General features: G+C 41.0%; 1 protein-coding gene across 1 annotated transcript; it reads right to left on the bottom strand.

Moving 5' to 3' along the window:
• Nucleotides 1-3,310: 3,310 nt before the first annotated feature.
• LOC125738853 (T-cell surface glycoprotein CD3 zeta chain-like) lies at nucleotides 3,311-19,854 on the bottom strand. The gene is made up of 8 exons (XM_049008315.1): nucleotides 19,487-19,854; nucleotides 8,690-8,787; nucleotides 7,617-7,658; nucleotides 5,998-6,069; nucleotides 5,690-5,722; nucleotides 5,493-5,546; nucleotides 5,353-5,385; nucleotides 3,311-4,198 (listed from the first exon to the last, which is right to left on the bottom strand). The coding sequence occupies exons 1-8, from the start codon at nucleotides 19,542-19,544 to the stop codon at nucleotides 4,130-4,132; spliced, it is 459 nt and encodes a 152-aa protein (XP_048864272.1). The 5' UTR covers nucleotides 19,545-19,854; the 3' UTR covers nucleotides 3,311-4,129.
• Between the last annotated feature and the right edge of the window lie 1,984 nt (nucleotides 19,855-21,838).

The following is a 21,838-nucleotide window of genomic DNA, read 5'->3' as shown; positions in this document are numbered from 1 at the left end:
GGGGTGCTTTTTTTTTTCTTTGCTCTCTACTCCTGATGTCCTGGTGTCTCCTGTCCCCACTGAATGTAGATATGAGTGTGTTCATTGTTAACCCCTGGGCTGTGGTCTGATAGTCCCACTCAACACTCTTTACTTCCCTCCTCCCAAAGAAAGGAAAAAAAAAAAACAAAACAAAACCAAAGACTTGTACTTGATTGTATCAACTAAGCCATGCCCTGGGATGCCCCACCCCTCTTTGCTGTAGAACACCTTCCCTCCCTGTATGTAGGGGGGTAGGGCTCCGTGTGCCACCGCGTGGGCCTGAGCTGGTGCCCCTACAGCCGTGTTTGAGTTTCCGGGACACTCCTTAGGCTGACAGAGGGCGGGAAATCCCGGAGGCAGGAGGCACCTGGTGGGCTACTCTGAGGGACTCTGGTAAGAGTTGTGGAACTGGGTGCTGCTTGTCAATATGTATTGGAGGGGGTCCTAGGTGTGCTGACCTCACTCAGGACTCCGTCTGTATTTCTACAGTTTTTTTTCACTTTAACTCCTTATTTTACCTCCCCTTCCTACTTTCTTCAGCTGTGAGACTATGCATTACGCCCCTCAGCCCAAAGCCCGCTGTGGTGTGATGTCCTAGTGCATCAGTTAATAGATCCTTAACCCCTATTTGTTTTTTTCTCCCTCTTTTTCTTGTTTGTTTTGTTTGTTTTTAGGCTAAATGGGGGGAGGGGGGGTGGGGTGGGGGGAGGTTGCAGGATTTTACAAGCTCTATCCCAAAGCAAAAATCCAAATATAAAACGTTCGCCTGATGCAGAAACCAAAGATGACTCTCTCTACCCTGCAGCTCGCGTATTGAGACACAGCCCAGCACTGACATTAGTCCTAACCTCAGTACTTCCAAAGCTTAGATGTATATTTTGGTATATTTCTGGGATAATTAAGAAAACGGTTTTGTGTCATTTTAAAACATTTTGGTTTGTTTTGGTGTATTGCTCTTTTCGATCATAGCATGGATTTAATCTCAGATCTGTCCTATTCCTGGTAGGTGAACAATAGTATTTTTGTATGTTTTTTGTGTGTCAGTGGATGTAATATCAGTTTCACTGCCCGGATGTCTTGAATAACAAAAAAAAAAAAAACTGTACATATATATGTTTGTAGCTTTCAAAGGTGCGTGTTCTGTAAACTTTTTTTCACTTTCCATCCACTGCTGTCTGGGATGATGGCGCTCGTGCCCTGCCAGTCTCATTAACGCTACGTGATAAACACTAACCCTCCATCCAGAGCTTTGCCCTGAGGCACCCCCTTGTGGTGATGTGGTGTATGTATACTTTGCAAAGGGTTGGTTTCCTAGGTCCAGTCTCACTCATTGTAGCACGTTTGTTTGGTTTATTTTTGTTTTGCTGTGGGGGGCACACAAGCGTGAAATTCCAAAGCAGCTACATCATGGTGGCCTAGATCTGAGAGACTGAGTAGAATTTTTAAATATGTGAATCAGGATACATGGTAGATTTGTGTAGATGCATTCATCTGCTGTATTTTTGTTTTGTTTTTATATATATATATAAATATATATTAAAAAACTTTCACTGTGTCTGTACAGTACTTTTTTTTGTTGTAAACATTAAACCATTTTCCAAGTGTTTTAACATTGTAATTTATGGTCTGTTGTGATTTTTGAACCTGGAAGCTACCCACCGGGACACTTATGTGAAGTTGTAGATGTGAGTATTCTGGGATTGGCCTGAAGCTGTGCTCAACACAGAAAAAAGTTGTTTATGAAAAAGGATGTAATTTAGTAACCATTAGGAGGTGGGTAAAAAAAAAAAAAAAACTAGTAAATTTCATGAGTCTTGCATCATAGCAGTTTGATGTTAATCTGTTTGTGGTGTACAACTCCGACGCGAGTTTTTCCCCCCATGTGTACCCTATCCTCTCTCTCGTGTTGAAGGCTTTTCCAAGTCAACCAAAGTAAGTTTTCACAAGAGAAAGTCTTCAATGATATGATCTGTTTACTTAACCGAGTGCCGGATTTGTTTCGGATGCACCTTTTAACATCCCACATGTTGGTGGCTGGGTGACATCATCAGTAATGGTCATTTGCAGCTTGTGAGGAATTAGGGTGTTTGTATTTGTCATCTGCAGAAAATTTTTACAATAACCTCTGAAAGGAATATGAGTGGTAGGTATTCTCATGCTGTCAGTCACTGACTGGTTTAACTATCAGAAGGAACATATGGGCTGGCCTATCATCCCCCCCTGAGTTCATGGACGTAACACTCCAATCACTGACAAACGTGGTTTATTTGGGGGGTGTGTTACTATCGTATTTTTTAAAAATACTGATGAAAGTGGGCATGATGTCTGGCCATGAGCCTAGAAAACAAATAAAGAAAAAAAAAAGTTGTAATGTCAGGACTTGGTGGGCGGTTTGGTATGTTTAGTAGACTTGCTGTTTGTGGTTGTCTTGAGGGAAAATATTTGTATTCATATGGTGAACGGATGCCCAGGGTCCCCCCGGCTACTTTCTCGGCTTCAGGTTCTCACACAGGCTGCACTGCATCACTGCGATTGTTGAAAATTAATGATGATGACAGAATTAAGCATAATGTAAGATCGACTAAGTGCTCCAATCCCTCATGCCCTTAACGGTGAGGGGTTTCAATGCCGAACCAAGCTCTGTCCAGCAGGTTGGAGAGCCGTATGTCCCTCTCCTTCCTTTACAGCAGTGATTCCCAACCGGGGGTACGCGTACCCCTAGTGGTACGCGAGCACATTACAGGGGGTACGTGGAAAAAAATTTTATATTTAATTTCCCTGATGATGGGTAAATATTATCAGCCATTCCATTAGCTGTGCCCTGGTATAGAAAGAAAATCTATCTGGGATGTGTTGCTTAATGAATTAAATGTTCAAGTTATGGAGATTTAATAAAATGTTTTAAATTTGATAATCAGTTGTACGTTCTACTTTTATTGAATCATCAACACATTTGACAAAGGGGGTACTTGTGGTATGAGAAAATCTCTCAGGGGGTACACAATTCAAAAAAGGTTGGGAAACACTGCTTTACAGGACTGGGGATTTGGAACAGAGCGCTGGGGTCCTGCACAGTGTATAGGGAAGGTGGCCAACAGCTTGCCTGTCTAAAAACACACCCTAACTCTTGGGTAGGTGTCGGTTCTCTGAAACATGCGGCAAAGGGTGACCAAAACTGAGGGGAGTGTATATCTAATGTGCGGTATTTCCCAGTGAAGCGATTGACTTGAATTCTTCAAACTTGCATTTTAAACAGAGGACAATTTACTTCACAAAGGAACAATGGAGCTGTAATGAAACTCCTTTATTTTGTACAATGAGTCTGTAAATAATTTTAGCAGATAAAAAGATCGTCTGTAACCCAGGGAGTACTTAAATAAATGAGGATATTTCAGAAATAGGCAGGTTTTATAGTAAAAAGGTTCTTTACTGGGTTGATAGTTAATCGCAGAGTAAAATCTTAACTTTGGATTTCAAGTAATCCATTTATCTACAACCTCTAGTACATTAAAAACTTTTGACACTTTTTGTGATGTTCCTAATGCAAATAAACATAAAATATTACTAAACAATGAGCTAAAACTATGTACATTAAAAATGTCATGTTGGTACCTAAGCACTTCCAAGAGTGATTAGACAGGAATAACCTTTTCTTGTAAAACTGGTGTATGATACCTGGATATTTAGAAACAGAGCTGAAATCAGGGAGGTTACTGTAAACGTCAAACAGCCCTTTGCTGGCACCCACAAAGCTGGTGACGCTCCTGCAGCTGCGATCGACTTTAACGTGTGGTGAACCACCATTTCGTTTTTGGTCTTTTGTGTAACTTCCAAATGCACCAAATCTTCAAAAACACTTTCAAAAACCCTTTCTGCTATTATAAATATTTTTCTTCATCATAAGACTAACATTTCCTTTTACTAAACAAATAATACCGAGCAGATCGATACACCAGGAAGCCACTCTGCCTAATTTTTAGCTTTAATGAACTTGTACCCTGATCTTTCACCAACCGTCCTCCTGTGCTCTGCAAAAACCATAAGGGGGCTTTGGGCTCAGTGAATACGGCTACAGCCCTTTGGAAGGACAGCCTGGGGGTCCTGCGCTTTAGCGGGGAGGGAGCATGGGCTGCATCTGCAGGGCGTCGTAAGTATCTCTGGTGGCTCCGGTCAGGCCCTGATGGGGGCAAAAAGGAGGACAAATTGAATTTACCCTCTAAATTCTCTACAACAAAAATTAAAAATTACATTTAAATGCTTGCCTGAGAAATAATCAGACTTATTTCTGTCATACATTTTACTTAAAGACTTTCACACTGTCATTGTTACTCTGTCTAGCAGGCAACTGGAGAACGCATGAAGAACAGGGTGATCTACTGGAAGGGGAAGCGCCTGCACAATGTTGAAACCTCAAGCTTCTCTTTGCTTCTTCCCGCTGCCTTCCACTTGGGATCAAAGTATGTCTGCCTTGCTCCGTAAACCGAAAACACACCTCTTGATCCCCCTTCCACGATTATTAATACTTAATGCAGAATATAAATTTAGAGATTTGCAAAAATCTTTTAACGTTTTGTTACACCTAGTTTTATACTACTTGATGTTAATAACCCAATTTCTATTAATAAGGTATTAGCAATAAAAACAAAATGAGAAATGGAGTCATTTAAAATGCATTAGAATACTCAATGTGCATGATCGTTAAAAACAAAATATGCAAAACGGTGCTGCAACATACTCCCATCTCTCCTCAAACAGATAGGTGTGTACAGTATATATATATATATATATATATATATCTTATAGGTATTATAATTGTTATATTTGCATTGCTATTTACTTAGCATGATGAAGCATATCTAAAAATAAATTTATAAGAAACCGTGTGAGAATTTACTCAAAACTCCTGCTTTTACAAGGGGAGTTCTGCGCTCATAAACTTTTAAACTATGTGGTGTGGTTATTCTGGTCCACAACAATAAAAAGATATTTCGTGGACGGGTACATCAGAGTCTACGATGTAATAAAATGACAATAAATGTTTGGTTTGTCGGTAGAATAAATTCAGAACTATCTGTCATCAGCAGGATGTTGTACTTTTGCATCTGTTAAATCAGTATTGCGCTGAAAGGTGGGTGTAGATCATGACAGCCGAGCGACGGGTCTCCCTCTGTTACCTGTTTCCGATCTATGGAGGTGCCTATAAACCCAGCAAGTGACTTTTTGTGTGGGCACATTTGGAGATGTTCATATTCATATTTATACACTTCTTTCCCCCCTGAATGTATCCCCAACCCTTCAAAGGAAATAAATGGAGGGGTCTTATGGTCTTACCTGGTACACTTGTTCGTTCTTGTTTTTCTTACGCTGTGAAAGAGAAGTCAGGCAACGGACAGCTGTAAGTTTTGCATCTCAGGTATTACAGTAGGGCTTTTACCCCAGTTCCTATTGTAAAAAGAGTAAATGAAACCTACCTCTCTATTCCCTGTGATCTGTTTGTAAGTGTCATCGTCCTTTTTCTGCAGCGGCTAAGGAGCGAAAGAAAGATGCAGTTGACTGCCCGCTTCTGTGCATCACAGATGCTTTTGTCCAAAGCCACTCGCATGACTAAGTGATGTGGATCTTCTGCTAATTGATGGTGCTGATAATCACGTAACGAAAAGGCCCTTACCGTGTAAACGCCATCATTGCCTGACCTCTGGCGCTGAAAACATACAACACGCGAAATAAAAACTGGGTCCCATTAAACACTTTCTTACAAATTCATACTCCATTCCCTTAAGGTAGTGTTTCCCAACCCGGTCCTCGGGGACCCCCAGACGGTCCATGTTTTTGGTTCCTCCCAACTCCCAGTACACCCTCCCTGAGGACCGGGTTCGGAATCACTGACTTAACGTAATGATTTAGGATCAAATCAGGCCATGTGGTGTTGATCGATGTTTCCAGAGGACCTGCCATATAAGTTTCTGTTCTGCATACCTGCATTGTCCCGATCTCCAGGTCGTTCGCACCCCTCAGCTGGTCGTAGGTGTCAGGTGCTCTATTTAGGTCCTGGGGGGAGATGGGGGGAGATGGGGGAACACACGCACAATTTGTCAACCGAGTAGTGGAACTGCATAACAGAAGCCGAAGTCGGTGGTGTCCTTTATATTTCAATGAGATGTGAATAACTGTTCTTATATTTCTGATTTACAAGCTCAGGCAGATTAACTTCTCTGGGGTCCCAAAGGGGGCCACCTGAGTTATTTAAGTGCAAAGAGAGGGAATTAAAAACAATGGAACATAAATAATCTGCCTGTCAGGTTACCAGCAGTAAAGCCTACCAATCAGGGTGGGGGGCAGAAGTGCTGTGGGTAAAATTTGCCAATCGGGGGGGAGAGGGGTATCACACTAAAGGGTCGATAGGCCAAATTTACGAAGTTTAATCGTACCCACTTTTGCCGGGCTGCTCGGCTGTAGCCTAGGGTATTTTACCTACATTCTTTTAAATGTGTTCTCTCCACGTCTGATCACAATTTGTCCACCACTCAAGTGGGATAGTTTCACAGGATATGTAATGTTAATCTTCTGTCTTTGCACTGTTTTCTTCTTCAGTTTGGCTACTTTGTGCCAGTTTTCTTGCCAGTGAAAGACCCGCTAGCCTCCGTGAGGCTCCAGTGTGAAAAGGAGGCTGGGTAGCATGAAATCTCAAAGTAGGAACAGGACGGGGGTAACTTTGTCTGTACTGAGAACTGTTACCAAAAATGCAAAGAACAGAAGTTGCTCTAATTTAAAATATTATACAGTCACCCCTCCAGTTTAGTAAATTTGACATTCGTGTTTTCGATTATTCCTTACATATTCCCTAAACAGGGATATTTTTGGAGCTTGAGGAAAGATCACAAAAACTCACAGACGACACGCAAAACAAAACTGAAAATAAAGATCACAAGAATTCACATAATATATAAGTATTAATGATATATACTATTTGTTAGTGTAAATGCATCTATATCTTTAATATTAAAAGTCTTAGCTTGGTCACACTAAATATTTTTGTCTTGGTAACCAGCCTCACTCACGAGCAACTCACGCCGCCGTCTTTATAACCAGGAAATCTCACAATTCTCGCAGTAACTTTTAAACATTTCAGTGCTGTTAATTATTCATTTTTAATTAGAGCTCCAAAAGGGAGGGTTCCCAATGTGTATAGCAGTAACATACAGGGTCAGAATTGAGAATTGGCTTATATATCATATAAAAAGGTTTGATATAAAATGACGCAACAAGCTGATATGCAGTGTGTACAGTGCAGTACTGTTTGTTTAGAAATTGGTAGTAATTGACTTTTATGTTGCCGTTCAGGCAAGCAGATTATTACAGGTTAAGTTAGGGGGCTCAAGTTTTATTTGCAAATTTTCACATATGTTGTTCCACCCCTAAGCTTCCCAAATGTGAAGGGGGCACCGCATTATCTTACATCCATGCATATAACTTTTGGAAATTCTGTCTTCATGGGGGTCAGGACGCTGCCTTCCTGTGCCTTACGGTAAGTCCTCCCTCCTCATGAGATACGTTAATGACGAGCTGAGGGTTAGCTAAGCTGGGGAAGGACTTACCGAATAGATGCCTTCTTCCTTTGAAATGCTTTGGGTCCCAAACTGCCAGAGAGAGAATAAAGGCAGAAATACAATATAAATCTTTCAATAACATGAATTTTTATGCAGTACTGTGTTGGGGTCTTTTTTTCTATTCTCTTGCATTCTTCCCGAAAAAAGGTCTTTAAACCACTTTCAACAGATTCCGTCAGCTTGAAAGTCAGTCACCACATATTCAGTTGACTTCCTGAAAACGGCAGATGTCTGTCAGCCACGTAGCACCCAGGGCCACAGAAGATCCGCATGGGCCTGAACGTGGGCCCGTACTGGCTCCGCTTACGTTAAATCTCACACCTCGCACTACCAAGTATTACCATGTAGCCATAACTCCAACATACATCACACCATCCTGAGGTCTAAACTGAAACTTGGCTTCTGAAAATCGGTCATCACTTAGTAACTATTCTTTGTTGTATTACGTGTGATTTCCTAATGAACAGTTGCCCAGCGTTCATTACCATACCATAAGACTGTTACCATAAGAGATCAATTCGAATCATATGACAATATTAGTCACTTCTGGGTACACGGCTACAGATTTACAGTTAACCTCAACCTACACTAGACCTCAGCTGTCACTTCACACATTCCAGAAACAAGGTTATTCATATTGTTTTATCCATCATCTCAAACATCCTCTGTAATTAGATTTCCATCCATCCATTTTCCAAACCGCTTATTCTACTGGGTCGCGGGGGGTCCGGAGCCTATCCTGGAATCAATGGGCACGAGGCAGGGAACAACCCAGGTTGGGGGACCAGCCCATCGCAGGTAATTAGATTTACATTACATTTTATTTATGTAGTACATATTGTTATCCAAGGCGACAGAAATGTTTTGAGAAGGGTTAAGGGTCTTGCTCAAGGCCCCAGTAGTGAATTCTGTGGACCATGGGATTTGAACCAGCAACCATCTGATTACATACACAGCATCCTAACCTGCACAGATACACACTGCCCCCCTTCTATGTCCTTGTTTACCTCTGGTCCACCCCTAATGCCCAGTCTGCTTGGCTGAGGACCTCCGGGACTCACCTTGGCCTTAAAGAAGAGCGCTGTCATGATGATGCTGTACAGCATCAGGAGGCCATCGAGGACGTAGCAGATTCTGGGGTCCATAATATCCATGGCTTCTGCGTCACGTGACAGAGGGAGGGTAACATTAGTCACGCACGGACAGATGGGCAATAGGAGGATGGGGGGGGGAGTTGCATGGTCCGAAGGGGACACTGATGACGCGGGGATCCTGGGAAACACCCACAGTTTTTATTTGAACCTGGTTTAAACCAGATCTCTCAGTACAATGACCTGCACTGTTTAACCCACGATGATCCAGAACTGCACGACAGCGCTTCCTGAACGCATGTTAAAAAACTGCCTAAAAAATAAAGGCAATTCAATCATTTTCAAACAAAAAAAAGTTTAGTCTAAATGGTGTGTCTCTGGCATTTCTGCACACGAAAACTGTTTGGTGACATAAGCAGGGGTGGAAAGTACAGATCCAGACCAAGATTTTGTTTCAACCAAACAGTCGAGCATAAAGAGTCACATGTCACATTCACAGAATACTCAACTGTTTGGTTGGAACAAAATCTTGGTCTGGATTTTTACTTTCTGGACCTGAACTTTCCACCCCTGGTCATAAGGAACCAACTAAGAGCTCAGAGGCTGGATTGCCAGTGTGTGGTGGCTGCAGTGAATGACCTGAAAGAGACAGCCAGAGGTATTTTCACGGGCCCATTGTACCTCCTCTACGCACACTCAGAGTGCGACCTAGCTAGTGCTTAGTGTGTGGCTGGCAAGGTTCACAGGAAAGAGAAGCGGGTCGGGGGGGGGGGCGGGGGCAGAAGATAGTTACCTAAACCACAGCTTCTGAGCTTCATCGCAATTTGGGCCCCAACAACCAGTGGGAGCTATTAACCACCCCCCCCGCACGCTCGCGTGTTAACACTCAGACGTACATGCGGAGACATACGAATCGACAAAATGGCCCCCTCAGAGCTGCTTAACACACACACACACACACACACACACACACACACACACATACAGAATGCGGTTTGCAGAGCTTCTCTCTCTCGCGGTTCGTACATCTCTGTACCCCGAGCAGTGCTCACTGCAATGGCTTTTTCAGCCTTGTGTCGCCGCAGCAGGGTTAGGGGAATGGCTGCCGGTGTCTCAGGGGGGTACGGCCGCAAGACACCTCGAAGTGGAACCGGGGGGGCAAGCGGCGCGTGTATCTGACAGCCCCATTGTGAGCCGCACGTACTCGCTAAAGGGTGCTGCAGTCACCACCACACCCTCTTACCTGCAGTACCTCCAGTGATTCCAGTGGGGACACGAAAGCGTAACACTGTAAACACATTTTGCCAAAACACTAAAGAATAGCAATTCTGTAGAATTCAAATGTTCCAACTGGACTCCTCAAGGTACGACTCACATTGACAAAGCATTGCGTTTATCCGGCATTACGCAACGCATTGGTCTTTAACACAAGGGCGCGATCAAAATGCAGCAGATCTTGCGTAATGCGGATTTTGAAGAACGCGGTACTGAAATGCTGAGGCAGCCATGGGTCGGATCAGCAATCCTGCTGTACTGCGACCACCAGGCCACCCGGCTTGCAGCTGACACGCGGGGCATGAAGCTGGTACACACACACACATTCTCCTGCCCAGCATATCCCCCCCCCCCCCACCCCACCTGACCAACCCCGCCAGCCAAATCTGAGCAACCAATAAAAAGTGGGCGTCAGGCTTTGAGTGCCAGTACAGTCTTTTTCTTACATCTGCAGGATTACAATGAAATCCAAGGTTAAGTACAATGTCAAAAATGGAAAATCTTGACGTCTCTAGGCCTTAAATCGGGGCTCCATCGGCAATATTACGGGTTTGCTAGGGGAGCTGATTTAACCGTCTGCATCCACTCCCCTCCAGTCGGTAAGTGTTGCCGGGCTGTGATTTTCCCGCACGACATTTGTCATTTGGATATGCTGTGTAGAACGTACAGTTGGAAGCCCCTAACTTATAGTATTAGGTGACTCCCTGGCTAAATTACCAGCAAAAAAACTTAACTTATTGGGAGGCAGCGAAGTTCTTCTTTGTGATGCCAACAAGATTAAAAGAACGATGTATGTGTGTATTTCTTAAAAAAGGACAGCAGGATGGGATATGACAAAAACACATTCCAATGTACCTGTTCTCGTATTTGTACAAAAGGCAAATAAAGCTCAATTTAATTTCCTTACAGAAGATGCATTTTGTCAGTTTTACGGGTCTTTGATTATAAATGGAATGTTGCGTGCCACGTTAACGAGAAACAAGGCATACATTACAGCAGTTACTGACAACGCCTAGACATCCCTAAGAGGGTGCTGTGCTATCAACACTATCCTTTTTTAAAGCAGTATTTTGCAGAAAAACTATAAAAGGCACTGACTAAAATTTTCACAAATGAGATTCATCGGTAACACTTTACTTGAGAGAGCACAAGTATCTTAGCAAGTACAAATCACGAACAAATATAGTAACTTCATGAAATAAACTGTTATGGCTGATTAATGATGAACGAACATAGGATCAATGCATAACTAACACTGTTTCTAGTTAATAAATACATTTAGTAAGAGGGTACTGCAACTTTATTTGTACCCCTTGGAGTAAAGTGTTACCACATCGCCTAATGCAGTCTGTGCAGGACACCCTAAATGTAAGGATCCCTTGCATGAGCACAGATACAGTATGCATCATATATTTGTATTACAGTGACAAAAGTTTTTTCCTGAAGAAAAGTGCATTTTATACAGTTTTTACATCAAACGTACATTAGAGTACATTTCTATATTAAAATTACATTAAAATTAACTTTGCTTTTAGTTAATGATTCATGTGTTTGCGTATGTTAAAGGCTTAATTTCCAAAACAGAAGTTCCAATAAATATCTTAATGTTACATCTTAAGAAGACTCATGTTGTGGTAAATAAAAAACTTGTCAGAGAGACCGAAAGAGAGAGAGTGTGGTCTGGCAGTGTCTAGATTACAGCCCTTTTAGTAATTGGCTAAATCTTCTGTCCCACATGCTGTCAACAGCGATGGCTGCCCTCTCAGATTTTCACCATGTGCCAATTCATCTCTTCCCTGCAGTCTCTCGTGTTACGCTATTCAATGGTACGGCCTCCTTTTTAAACCTGCACATTTTGCAGTTATTACTAGTTAATGATGCTGTTTTAATACAGGAAGTATAGGTATTGTACCTTGCAGGCAACGTAGCAGTTTGACCGCTGATTTTTAATTTCAAGTAAAACTGCTAAAGGTTGGTTTTAGTTTTTTTTAAAATATATTTTGCCTGATGCCATATTACAAATCCCAGATTGGTTAGTACAACAGGCTAACATACAATACTGAATATTTTTAAATTAGCTCAAGAAGAATATGAAAAATGAATAGACAAGAAGGCCAGCTAGGAACACAGGAATACTGCTGTGGGACATCTGTGATCAGCCAGAATTTCAACACACATCAAGAACGACTGTCTGCATAACAAAACCATGTATATCGCGGACCCTAAGGCAGGCCTCCTACAGGATAAAATGTCTTAATTTGGACACAAATTAAGGATATCGTACTTAATTCATTAGAAAAACCATGAAAATCGGACTTGTTGCTTACCACAAGGAATGTATTTATTGCCAGTGTTATGAGGGTAACAAATAGGCATAAATGCCTGCAAAGTTTATTAAGAAATGTATTTTGTTTCTGAGAAAACTTGTTTTGATGTTACACCCAATGATCGAACGCATGGAACAGCCGTGATGTCTTTTTGTCTGACTCATTCATTCCTCGGTATGTTATTCTGTACCCATATGATTGGTTTCATTGTTAATCACAGCTGAAATGAGTTTGTGCAATATTATTAATTGGCTGGGGCGTCTCAGCCAAGCTCGACGGCGTGATGCGAAATGTCACTGCAGTGACAGGAAGTGTTCAGGCCAAAGCCTTGGGGTCTCTGAGCATTTCCACTGCTGTTATCTGACAACAGTGGCTTCCGTGCGTTTCTTTTCAAGAGTAAAGCCGCCGTGTGGCTAACGGAGATTAAAACAAACGCTTAGAAAAAACGCTTAGGCTCCAAAATGCAGATTTACATAAAACTCGGGGCACTTTAAAAAGTTTCAGTTCAGTACTCGGAAATAAGTCACCTCGCTAGATATATGCTCTGTGTAAAGACCACTTTAATCTGTGCAAAGTGCATGATGGGTGTACTACACACAACCCAAAAATAGACAGAGGAACATGCAGAGGCAAGACTAACATGCCGGTCTGCTGCAGAGCTTCCGAGATTAAAAACCACAGGCTAATCGATAACTAATTTCGCTCCGAGTCTCAAGATGGCAGATGTTCAATAGCTTTCATTTAATTCCCCGTATCCACCACGTGCCGGTTGCTTGTTAAATCATAGTTAGAAAAATCACTGATCGGCAGCGCATGTGACGATTACGCCTCCATGTCAATCGGTGAATTGACCTGCTGTCTAGATCTCCGCTTTATTTAGGCTGTGAGCATCAGTGGTGTTTAAAAGGTCAAAGTTACGGCACGGTGATTGGGGGGAGGCAGCTTGGCTCTGTGGTGAACGTGACTGCGTGAGACTCAGCTCCTCTTGCCGGAGCTGATATTGCAGCGACTAAACTGTTTTTATCCTTCGTTTTGTAAGGCCGCCGCTCTTGGACAGCCTGCCGCTTTCTGCTGCAGTCTAAACAGATTAACGAGACGAAACCTCACCTTTCTCTGCACTGACCCGTTCTGTCGTATAAAACAGAAAATGCTGACAGGAGGATTCCCCACATGACACATCGCTCCCCCACAGGGAGGACGATGAGAAAAGCATCATTGTTTTTGTCGGCAGCCTCATTCATTTTCCACCCAACTTGCTGCCACTACAGCACCACTTTTCAGAAAATCCTATTTTGCAACAGATTCACGCAAAAGCTACTTCGCCACGCTCTGCTTTTTGTTGGAGATGTGGGCGGGGCCTTGAACCGTAGACCTGACTTATCGGTCCCCCGTGTCCCAACTCCTCTCACCAAAGGAGGGATCATTTCATCACTTATACGAGTCTGTATCTCTTACTTATAAACTAAGCAAGAAATAAGAATAAGAAATATACGCTGTACAACTTCGCTTACCTTCATCCAGGCCGTAGACAAAAGTACAATCAATCGTACAGTGAACCTCAAAACTATTCATTCATTTAAGTACGTCCCAATAAACGAGACCCAGAATGCAGCACTGAGATTATCAGTTGGTGTCTGAATGGCCAAGGTGGGCCTTTTTACAGTCACAAGCACATGGTGATTATCGACCAAGAAAAATAACATTGTACACAGTTTATACGACGCATGGTGGGTTGAAGACATACTGTAGATTTCATTAAGCTATTGTTGACCATAATGTGGGAGTTTTTAAGTCAAACTAAAAACTTAAAAAAACTATTATAAACTCAATAGGGGAAAAAATCTGTTTATTTCATTCTTTAGAAAAAAGTAGGTTGTTTTGACTGTAAATAAATAGGCTTCTACGGTGACACATTATCTTTTCGTTTCCGGGGGAACCTTTCCGTGACAATGTCTTTCTACCAGTTTTTTTTTGGTTGAAAAATGAGAAACCTCTGCCCAGCAATGACCCTTTCTGACAAATGTAACACCAACGGGCCAAGTAGAGGATTCCCTGCAGTGACACAGCAGGGAAGAATTAAAAAAAGAAGACAGGAAAAAAACTTCACAGAAATACACTCCCCCAGTAGTGTTGCCCAGCCACTAATCTACCTAATCATTAAATAACTGGTGTCCGACACCCTCACTGAGAGCCTCACACAATTCTGTTAAAAAAAAGACATTAAGGGGCAGCCCCCCCACCCCCACTCAAGGTAAAAGAAGGTGGTATAAATGGTGTTTCCTGTCCTGTCTTTTCGCACAGGCGTGAGTTTTCCAATCCCGCCTCTGCTAATGAGACCGCAGAGTTGTTCACACAGGGTTAGGTCCCACCTGTTCTACCCAAAATAAACCACTTATCTTCAAAAAGCTGCAAGCGTTTCTCTTTTCCTTTAGTAAGTAACATAAGCACCACAGTGACTATATTTTTTGAAGACTTACAGAACAACAGACACAGAGTGCACGTTTCTGCAGTCTATATTCCATAGCTAGCTTCAATGCAAAGTAACATTTGAATATTTTGATATTCCTGCACATGAAAAAGCTCATAAATCACCCAGAGAATTAGTGCGTGTTCATAACAAACTGGCTTCAACACCCCAAAGCAATATGGAGTTACAGAAACTAAGCAATCACTGCCTAACTGCAGAAAACAGAAGTAATACCTGGCTTGTAAACCGAGTTCTATTCATTTGCCAACGTAGAAAATGGATTTTTAGGAAATAGAAAAACAACACTTCTTGGTGAAACATTTGCATGTTTTCATATCTTTTAAGTCTAGTACCCATGCTAATTTCTGTTAGCTTAATCAAGGCACAAATGTATGTAAAACATATGGATCAAAACACGTCACTGGGCAAAACACGTCACGTCAATTTTTGGCTATAGCTCAAGATATGACAATGAAAGGGCAAAGTTATTGGAGAATAATGGTGATGCCCAGATAGATTTTCTTTTGTCATCAGCTTAGACCTCCCCCACATTGGGCAACCCTATATAAACAAAATAATATTTCCAACCAAATCATCCCACGTCCTCCCTGAAATTCATCAGGACAGGAAGTTAAGCTGTATTTAGTAATTAAGCAATTACTATTTTCCTAGATTTTTTTTTTTTTTAAATGCATGTATTACCTAAATTGAGCGTGAAAAAAATTAGCTTTCCGTGAGACTCAATTGCTAACACGCTAAAAACACGCTCAACGTTACTTTAGATGCTGTACGACTGATTAATATTACCTACATTTGTATTTTCTTTATTGTAATGTCAAGTCATTTACACTATTATCTTGGGATCCTTAAAATTAAGCGCAATTTTTAAAATCACCAAATAGCAGTTAAATCAGCGCGGGTCATGTCAAAGGTCAGTTTCACGATACGGTTGGAGACATGCTCCGTAATCCAAAATGATGCTGGTATCCCTGACGCTCATGCAGCCAATGGAAAGTCACAACAGATCCATTATACTCAAATAAATAAAATGGAGCTGCATTTCTGACTAGCTAGACGGTCAGCCATATTAAGAAATGCAACGGTGACAAAGACTTCCAGCAGTTAAGGCTGCAACTTATGCTTTTTGGAGAAGTTCTGTTTACTGAAATTTAATTCAGACTTTGAGAGCTGTGCTTGAGAGAATTGCCTGTCCACTGATTTCATTTATTTTGAGCACCCTTCATAAGCGCATTCTTTTATTACCGTTGATATTCATTTCTGATCTAAGTAGTTCTTAAAACAAATAAATTCAAGATAAATTATTTTCTTATCTTGTTACTAAAATAAATATCAAACACAAAATATCTTATTTTTGTCATATTAGAATTTGGTAGATTAGAGGGACTGAGTGATACGTTTTTGGAGAGAGAAAAATTCATCCGTTAATACGCATAAATATTATAAATAAACAGCGGATAAGATTAACCAATAGCCGCTCACGCTGTCTAACTGCAGTGTTATTCAGTATGGTCATTTAACTGATTATCCATGCTAAATTTAAAATGGGTAATGATTTTAAATATGTTACTGTGAATGACCCTACTTTAAGTGAATGAATAAAATAAGAATATATCAAAACAAACACTTGGCTAACACCTTATAAGCTTATTATAGGCCTTAGCGGTCCAGATGACCCTTGTAGCTAAACGTCTTCATTCCGTCACTGCAGCCAAGGACACCGGGAAATACAGTGCAGACACATTTACTGGACGGGTGGTTGGGGTCCAGTCAAGAACAAATAACAGAACACGGCTCCTCCCTTCTTTACGCAAAAAAAAAAAAAAACCAACATAAGTATTAAATATTATCGTAGGTTATCTTTATGACTCAACTTTTTGACCAGCATCACATAAAAAATCTCAGATGGACTCTAGACTTGTACCATAGCGCCAAATCATCCGAGAACTCCCCATAAGTTACAATAAATGACTTGTTTGCAAATTATAATGATTTTTAAAAACCATGGTGATACAGAACTGCTTTACAGTGACCTATTTAATCAAATTAGGGCAAAGCCAATTCAATGTGTATATACAAGCAGGATACAAGGTAATTATTCTAGTTTGATATGGTTACGGAGATGTTTAAAAATGGTTGCTTTCAAGTAATAATGTGTCCAATTCATACTTTACACTGTTAATAAAAATAATTTAAGGTCAATAATATATTGAATATATCAATACAAGATTAAAATTACCCCCAGTTAAATGCTTTATCCGAGTGACGAGACAGATTTTTTTAGGAATGATCTCTCTGTAAATGTTTAAATGTAGTTAAATCATTTAAATTGAGCACTTATTCATTGCTGAATTATGACAGTAAATGATCCTAAAGACAATTCTCTTAATTTTTAAATTAAAAAATAGTTTTGACAGCAAATGCTCAAAGTCACGGTCAAATTTGCACTTTGAAATCTTAATTGAGTTTTGTAGTCGGTCTACCCTTCAACAAGAAAGCCACTCGAAAACTGAATATCCTGTAGTAAACACACTATACAGGCTGTCCCAGGGTTAAGACTGTCTGACTTACGGACAACTTATATTTACGGGCGGATTGCCATAAAGCCTATTATATAAAACATCTCAGATAAATACAATGGTTCGTAATAACAAATGCATGTACTACTTTGTGACACTCATGAAAACATTCGTAGCTTCAGCTGATCGGTGGCTCTAGTTACACCACAGTAGTTACCTTAATTACTACTGTATTATAATTATTAGTATTGTTTTCTATATTATTATCGTTCCAACTTACTTACAAATTGGACTTAAAGACAGATTTAAGGAACAGATTTTGTTAGGAAGCTAAGGACTACACGTATATTTTAAATACCAGCCGTCAAATGCAAGGCGGAATACAGAAACCTCTTGTGGAAATATACAAAATTCACAATGTATTTGACTGTTTCTCAAGCGCTTTTTAAATCAGTTAAAATGTTTATCTATAATAAAGCCAACATATATTTTTACGATTTAGAAGAAACACTGAGAATTGCTTACAGAAGGGGTCTGAAACAAAAATAACCTGTGGGGGGCAGGGGGGGGCACTGGCTAAGAGATCTTGAGCTACTTTTTAAGCAGAAAGAGAATTTGAGGGAATAAAAAAACGATGTCATGTCAATAAGAAGCATCTCGTAGGCCGGATGTAGCTCATGGGCTGATGCTAGACCTCTGGCCTAGAAGGTGAAATACCATTGCCCAAGACAAAATGTCCTTTCTGTAAATTGGCGTATGTTTCATCTCCCAATGACGAAGGCATCGGCTCTTCAGACCTCTACAGTTAGCTAGGTAGCAGCCATAGAAATGGTTTAGAGTACTTACAGATCACAATAAAGACCCAATCAGGAAAAAAAAGACACTAAGGTTTCTTGATCTTGGTTTCCTGAATACATGTCACTCTTTGCCGTTGGCTGTTTGGTCAAACTTTAACAGAAGGAAACATTTCCAAACAGCTGAAGAGAAAAGAAATCCAACATCAAGTCTGCAAAGGTAAGTGTGTTTCAAGGATGAGACACACATTGATTCAGAATCAACAACTAAACCTTTTTAAGGCTGACGTTCGTTACTCGTGCTGAGTTTGATAGGGCCCATGAGACGATGGGTGATGATCACGGGCAATACCAAAAACTGTGGTTAGGGTTAGTACTTGAATTTAGTCAAGTTTTGTTAATTCATATATCCTTGCGTAGCTTGAGGAAAGGTCTTTTGCATTTATGATCGCAAGCCGAGTGATTACTTTCAAACGTAGACTAGACGGATAAATGAGACACAGGGGTAGCCTTGCACAGCGGGAAGTTCTGTTTTTGTCTGCGGCGGGAGCGGAAGCCAGGTATGGAGCTCAGCTCAGAAAGACCAGCCAGGCACCGTGGAGATCAAAAGAAGAGAAAGATGCCAGCTTCCCTACATCTGCAACCTCAGTGCTGACTGCTGGTAACCCCCACCCCCCACAATGAGAGCGCTGAAAGCACAGGAATAGCACAGGGCAGAAAGACCAGCCATCGAGAGGAACTTCTCCCTCTCCCCCCAAAAATAACCCAAGTGACCGACAACACAGAGACCGTACAGGGTAGAAAAGAGATGCTGAGAGCCTGAAAACAGCAACCAGCTTTCTACATGGCAAGCATAGCAATCACATGAGCTCTAGAGCAGCAAGCTTCAGCTGAAATCTAGAGATCTAGATCTGTTCTAGAGCTGACAAATCTCCCTCGCCTTTTCTACTGACATGCCCAGGCACCTACAGAATGAACTACAGGGGACTTTGGATACGGCAACTTAGTGCTCATTTTCTCAGAAATTAACAGAGATCTCGATGAACCCTGAAAGTTATCCAGTGATTGTTACTAAATTCTTTGTATCTCTATAACGCCCACTTTTCATCATAGGGTTCCAAAGCAACCTCAGAGAAGATGGCGCGACAGAGCGATCGCAAGCGGATTCAAAACTAAGCTTGAAATCGTTGAGAGTCCTAAAATCGATTCTTCTTCGCCATTTGTGCTCCGATTATAAATCCACAGCTGAACAGCTGGATAACTCGAAGCATCGAAATGCGGAAAGGGGAGAACGCAAGATGAAAGTGTGTCAGGCTACATCTTGTGGCGTTAAACATCTCCTTTCCATGCACTGTGAGTGATCTTACCGGCAGGATGGAAGACAAGAACAAGGACTGTCAGGACCCCTGTCCTGTGCAGGTTCATCTCTCTCCCACGACACTCTCTCCTCCTCAGCCGCTGCGAGACGATGAAGGCAGCAAGGTGCCGGTGACGAGTGACAGTTAGCTGGTGCTCACGCTGAAGAAAAAAAATTTGTGAAACAGGAAGCACCTCCTCTGTGCAGCCCCACCTGTGGGAACTGCCTACGCTCAATGTGGCCGTAGGTGCAAGTTCGCTCGTTCCCCCTCTGCTGTCTGTCTCGCTCTGGGAGCATTATGGACAACACTGGGATAAGGAAGGTCTGTCTACAGAACGTCAGCTATGAAAACTTGGACATTTTTGTTGTAATAAATACATAATTAGTCAACTTTCTGCATTCTGTGTCAGTAATAGACTCTGCAGAATGGACAGCTCACCCAAAACTAAAAGATTTCTAATCATAAAAGTCGCTGACCAGAGGTAATGGGTAAAAAAGCACAGGATTTGCACACAGTTGTTAGCTTTGTAACACAGGAGCCCTATCACTCCTATTAAACCAACATTCCAAATAAGTCTGGTTATAGGGTACAGCAAAAATAAAGGACACTTTGTCAATTACAAAATACAGTGAAATCTTACCTGACATTGAGAATCAATAGGTGAAAAAAAAAATTATATATAAGAAGCGCCATAATCGTTTAAGCGATCTGAATGAATTTAATCTTGTACACGTGAGAAATTTCCTGCATCTCATTTAGAAGATACTTGATTACATTTAACAATGGGATATGCCGTTAATAGTGCCATTCATATATATATATATATATATATATATATATATATATATATATATATATATATATATATATATATATATATATATATATATATATATATAGACACACACACACACACACACACACACAAACCAAAGACGATGGTTCTGATATGAGTATTATGTTTGATATGAAAAGTGAAGAAATTTTCCCTCGGATCAAAAAAAATTACCTCATCTTGCTTTATGTTATAAACAGCATGAAAACATTTCTCGGATGGACAGAATATTGTTTATACCGGAAGAGGGGAATTTAAGCTTAAGAATTTTTCCTACTAACCAAGTGGCCTAACTCCAAATAAATTAATCAATTACAAACAAATTTATAAAATGGTCCGACAAGCATTTCTCAAGTCGCCAGTGGGTTAGCATAAAGTTTTTTGTACTCACCCTTCGTCTCAATTAGTCGCCTTAGGCGAGCTGCATTTTCAGCCCAATATACAGGTTAAGTGGTACGTGCTGACAATTTCCATTTCTTGGCAGCGCACAAGAAAATCTAACTTTTTCTTTTAACCCACTGTAGAGTTCATAAATGCAGTGCTCGTTTGTGACTGTGCCAAAAGACGTCCAATAATCTGGAGAAAAGTACAGAATAATACCTTCCTTCTTCACGGTCATATTTCTCAATTGCTTATTTAGTTAAAGCGGCCCATAGTTTGCTTGCAGACAGTTGCGTTGCGCTGTTAACCTCAAGCAAACCGTCTTCCCGTCCTCGCTCTATAATACGAGAAATGCGCGATATTAATGTTGTCACTTGTTTGTAAATATAATTTCTCATGCAGATTTTTAATATAATGAATTTTTAAATACGAGATATAATACTGATGGCCCTGTATTAAGTTTATATATTATTCAGAGGGGAAAGGGGTGTAGGAATATATTGCAGAATCCAAAATGTCTACGACACACATTTTCAGTAACAGAAGAAGACACAGATTCCGTCTTAGAAATGTAGGCCTATACAAAATATGTCTAACTTATCAAGGCGACGGTGAAATATCACAGTGAATGAAATAAATGGTAATAAACCTTTTCCAGAAAATAAGGCTTATTCGTGTTTTCCTTTACCAAGAAACACGTATGAAGAACCCGCTGCCATTCATCGAGCAATATACGAGCGAAGTATAACAGGATTTAAAAGGCGAAATAAATTAATGTCTCTTGTATTTCACAGAGCACATAAACAAGATAATACAAATTACGTTAAGGTCAGGGTGACAAGTTCAAAGACATCGGAAAGAATACAAATTTAAATCTCCATTACTAAGAACATCAGCGGCCTTCGTCTGACGATGCACATTATAAACCATAAAAAAACAATAGGAGTAGATTGAGAGCCTGTGTGTCAGGGGGCAGAGAGAGGCCGTACGAACATGGGGTGATGCGCGCAAAGCATGCCAGGATGTACCAAGATTTAGAGAGCGGATGGGGACCACCTGTGCGCTGTCTGAGTTGCGACATAAGCAGGTCAAACCCTCTGATGTGGTCTGGTAAATGACAAATGAACAGCGTCCTGATTAACTAG

This window comes from Brienomyrus brachyistius, chromosome 1, assembly GCF_023856365.1.
Source record: "Brienomyrus brachyistius isolate T26 chromosome 1, BBRACH_0.4, whole genome shotgun sequence".
Classification (NCBI taxonomy): Eukaryota; Metazoa; Chordata; class Actinopteri; order Osteoglossiformes; family Mormyridae; genus Brienomyrus; species Brienomyrus brachyistius.
Note: the sequence above shows the minus strand (reverse complement) of the source record. Positions and strands in the feature narration are given on the sequence as shown.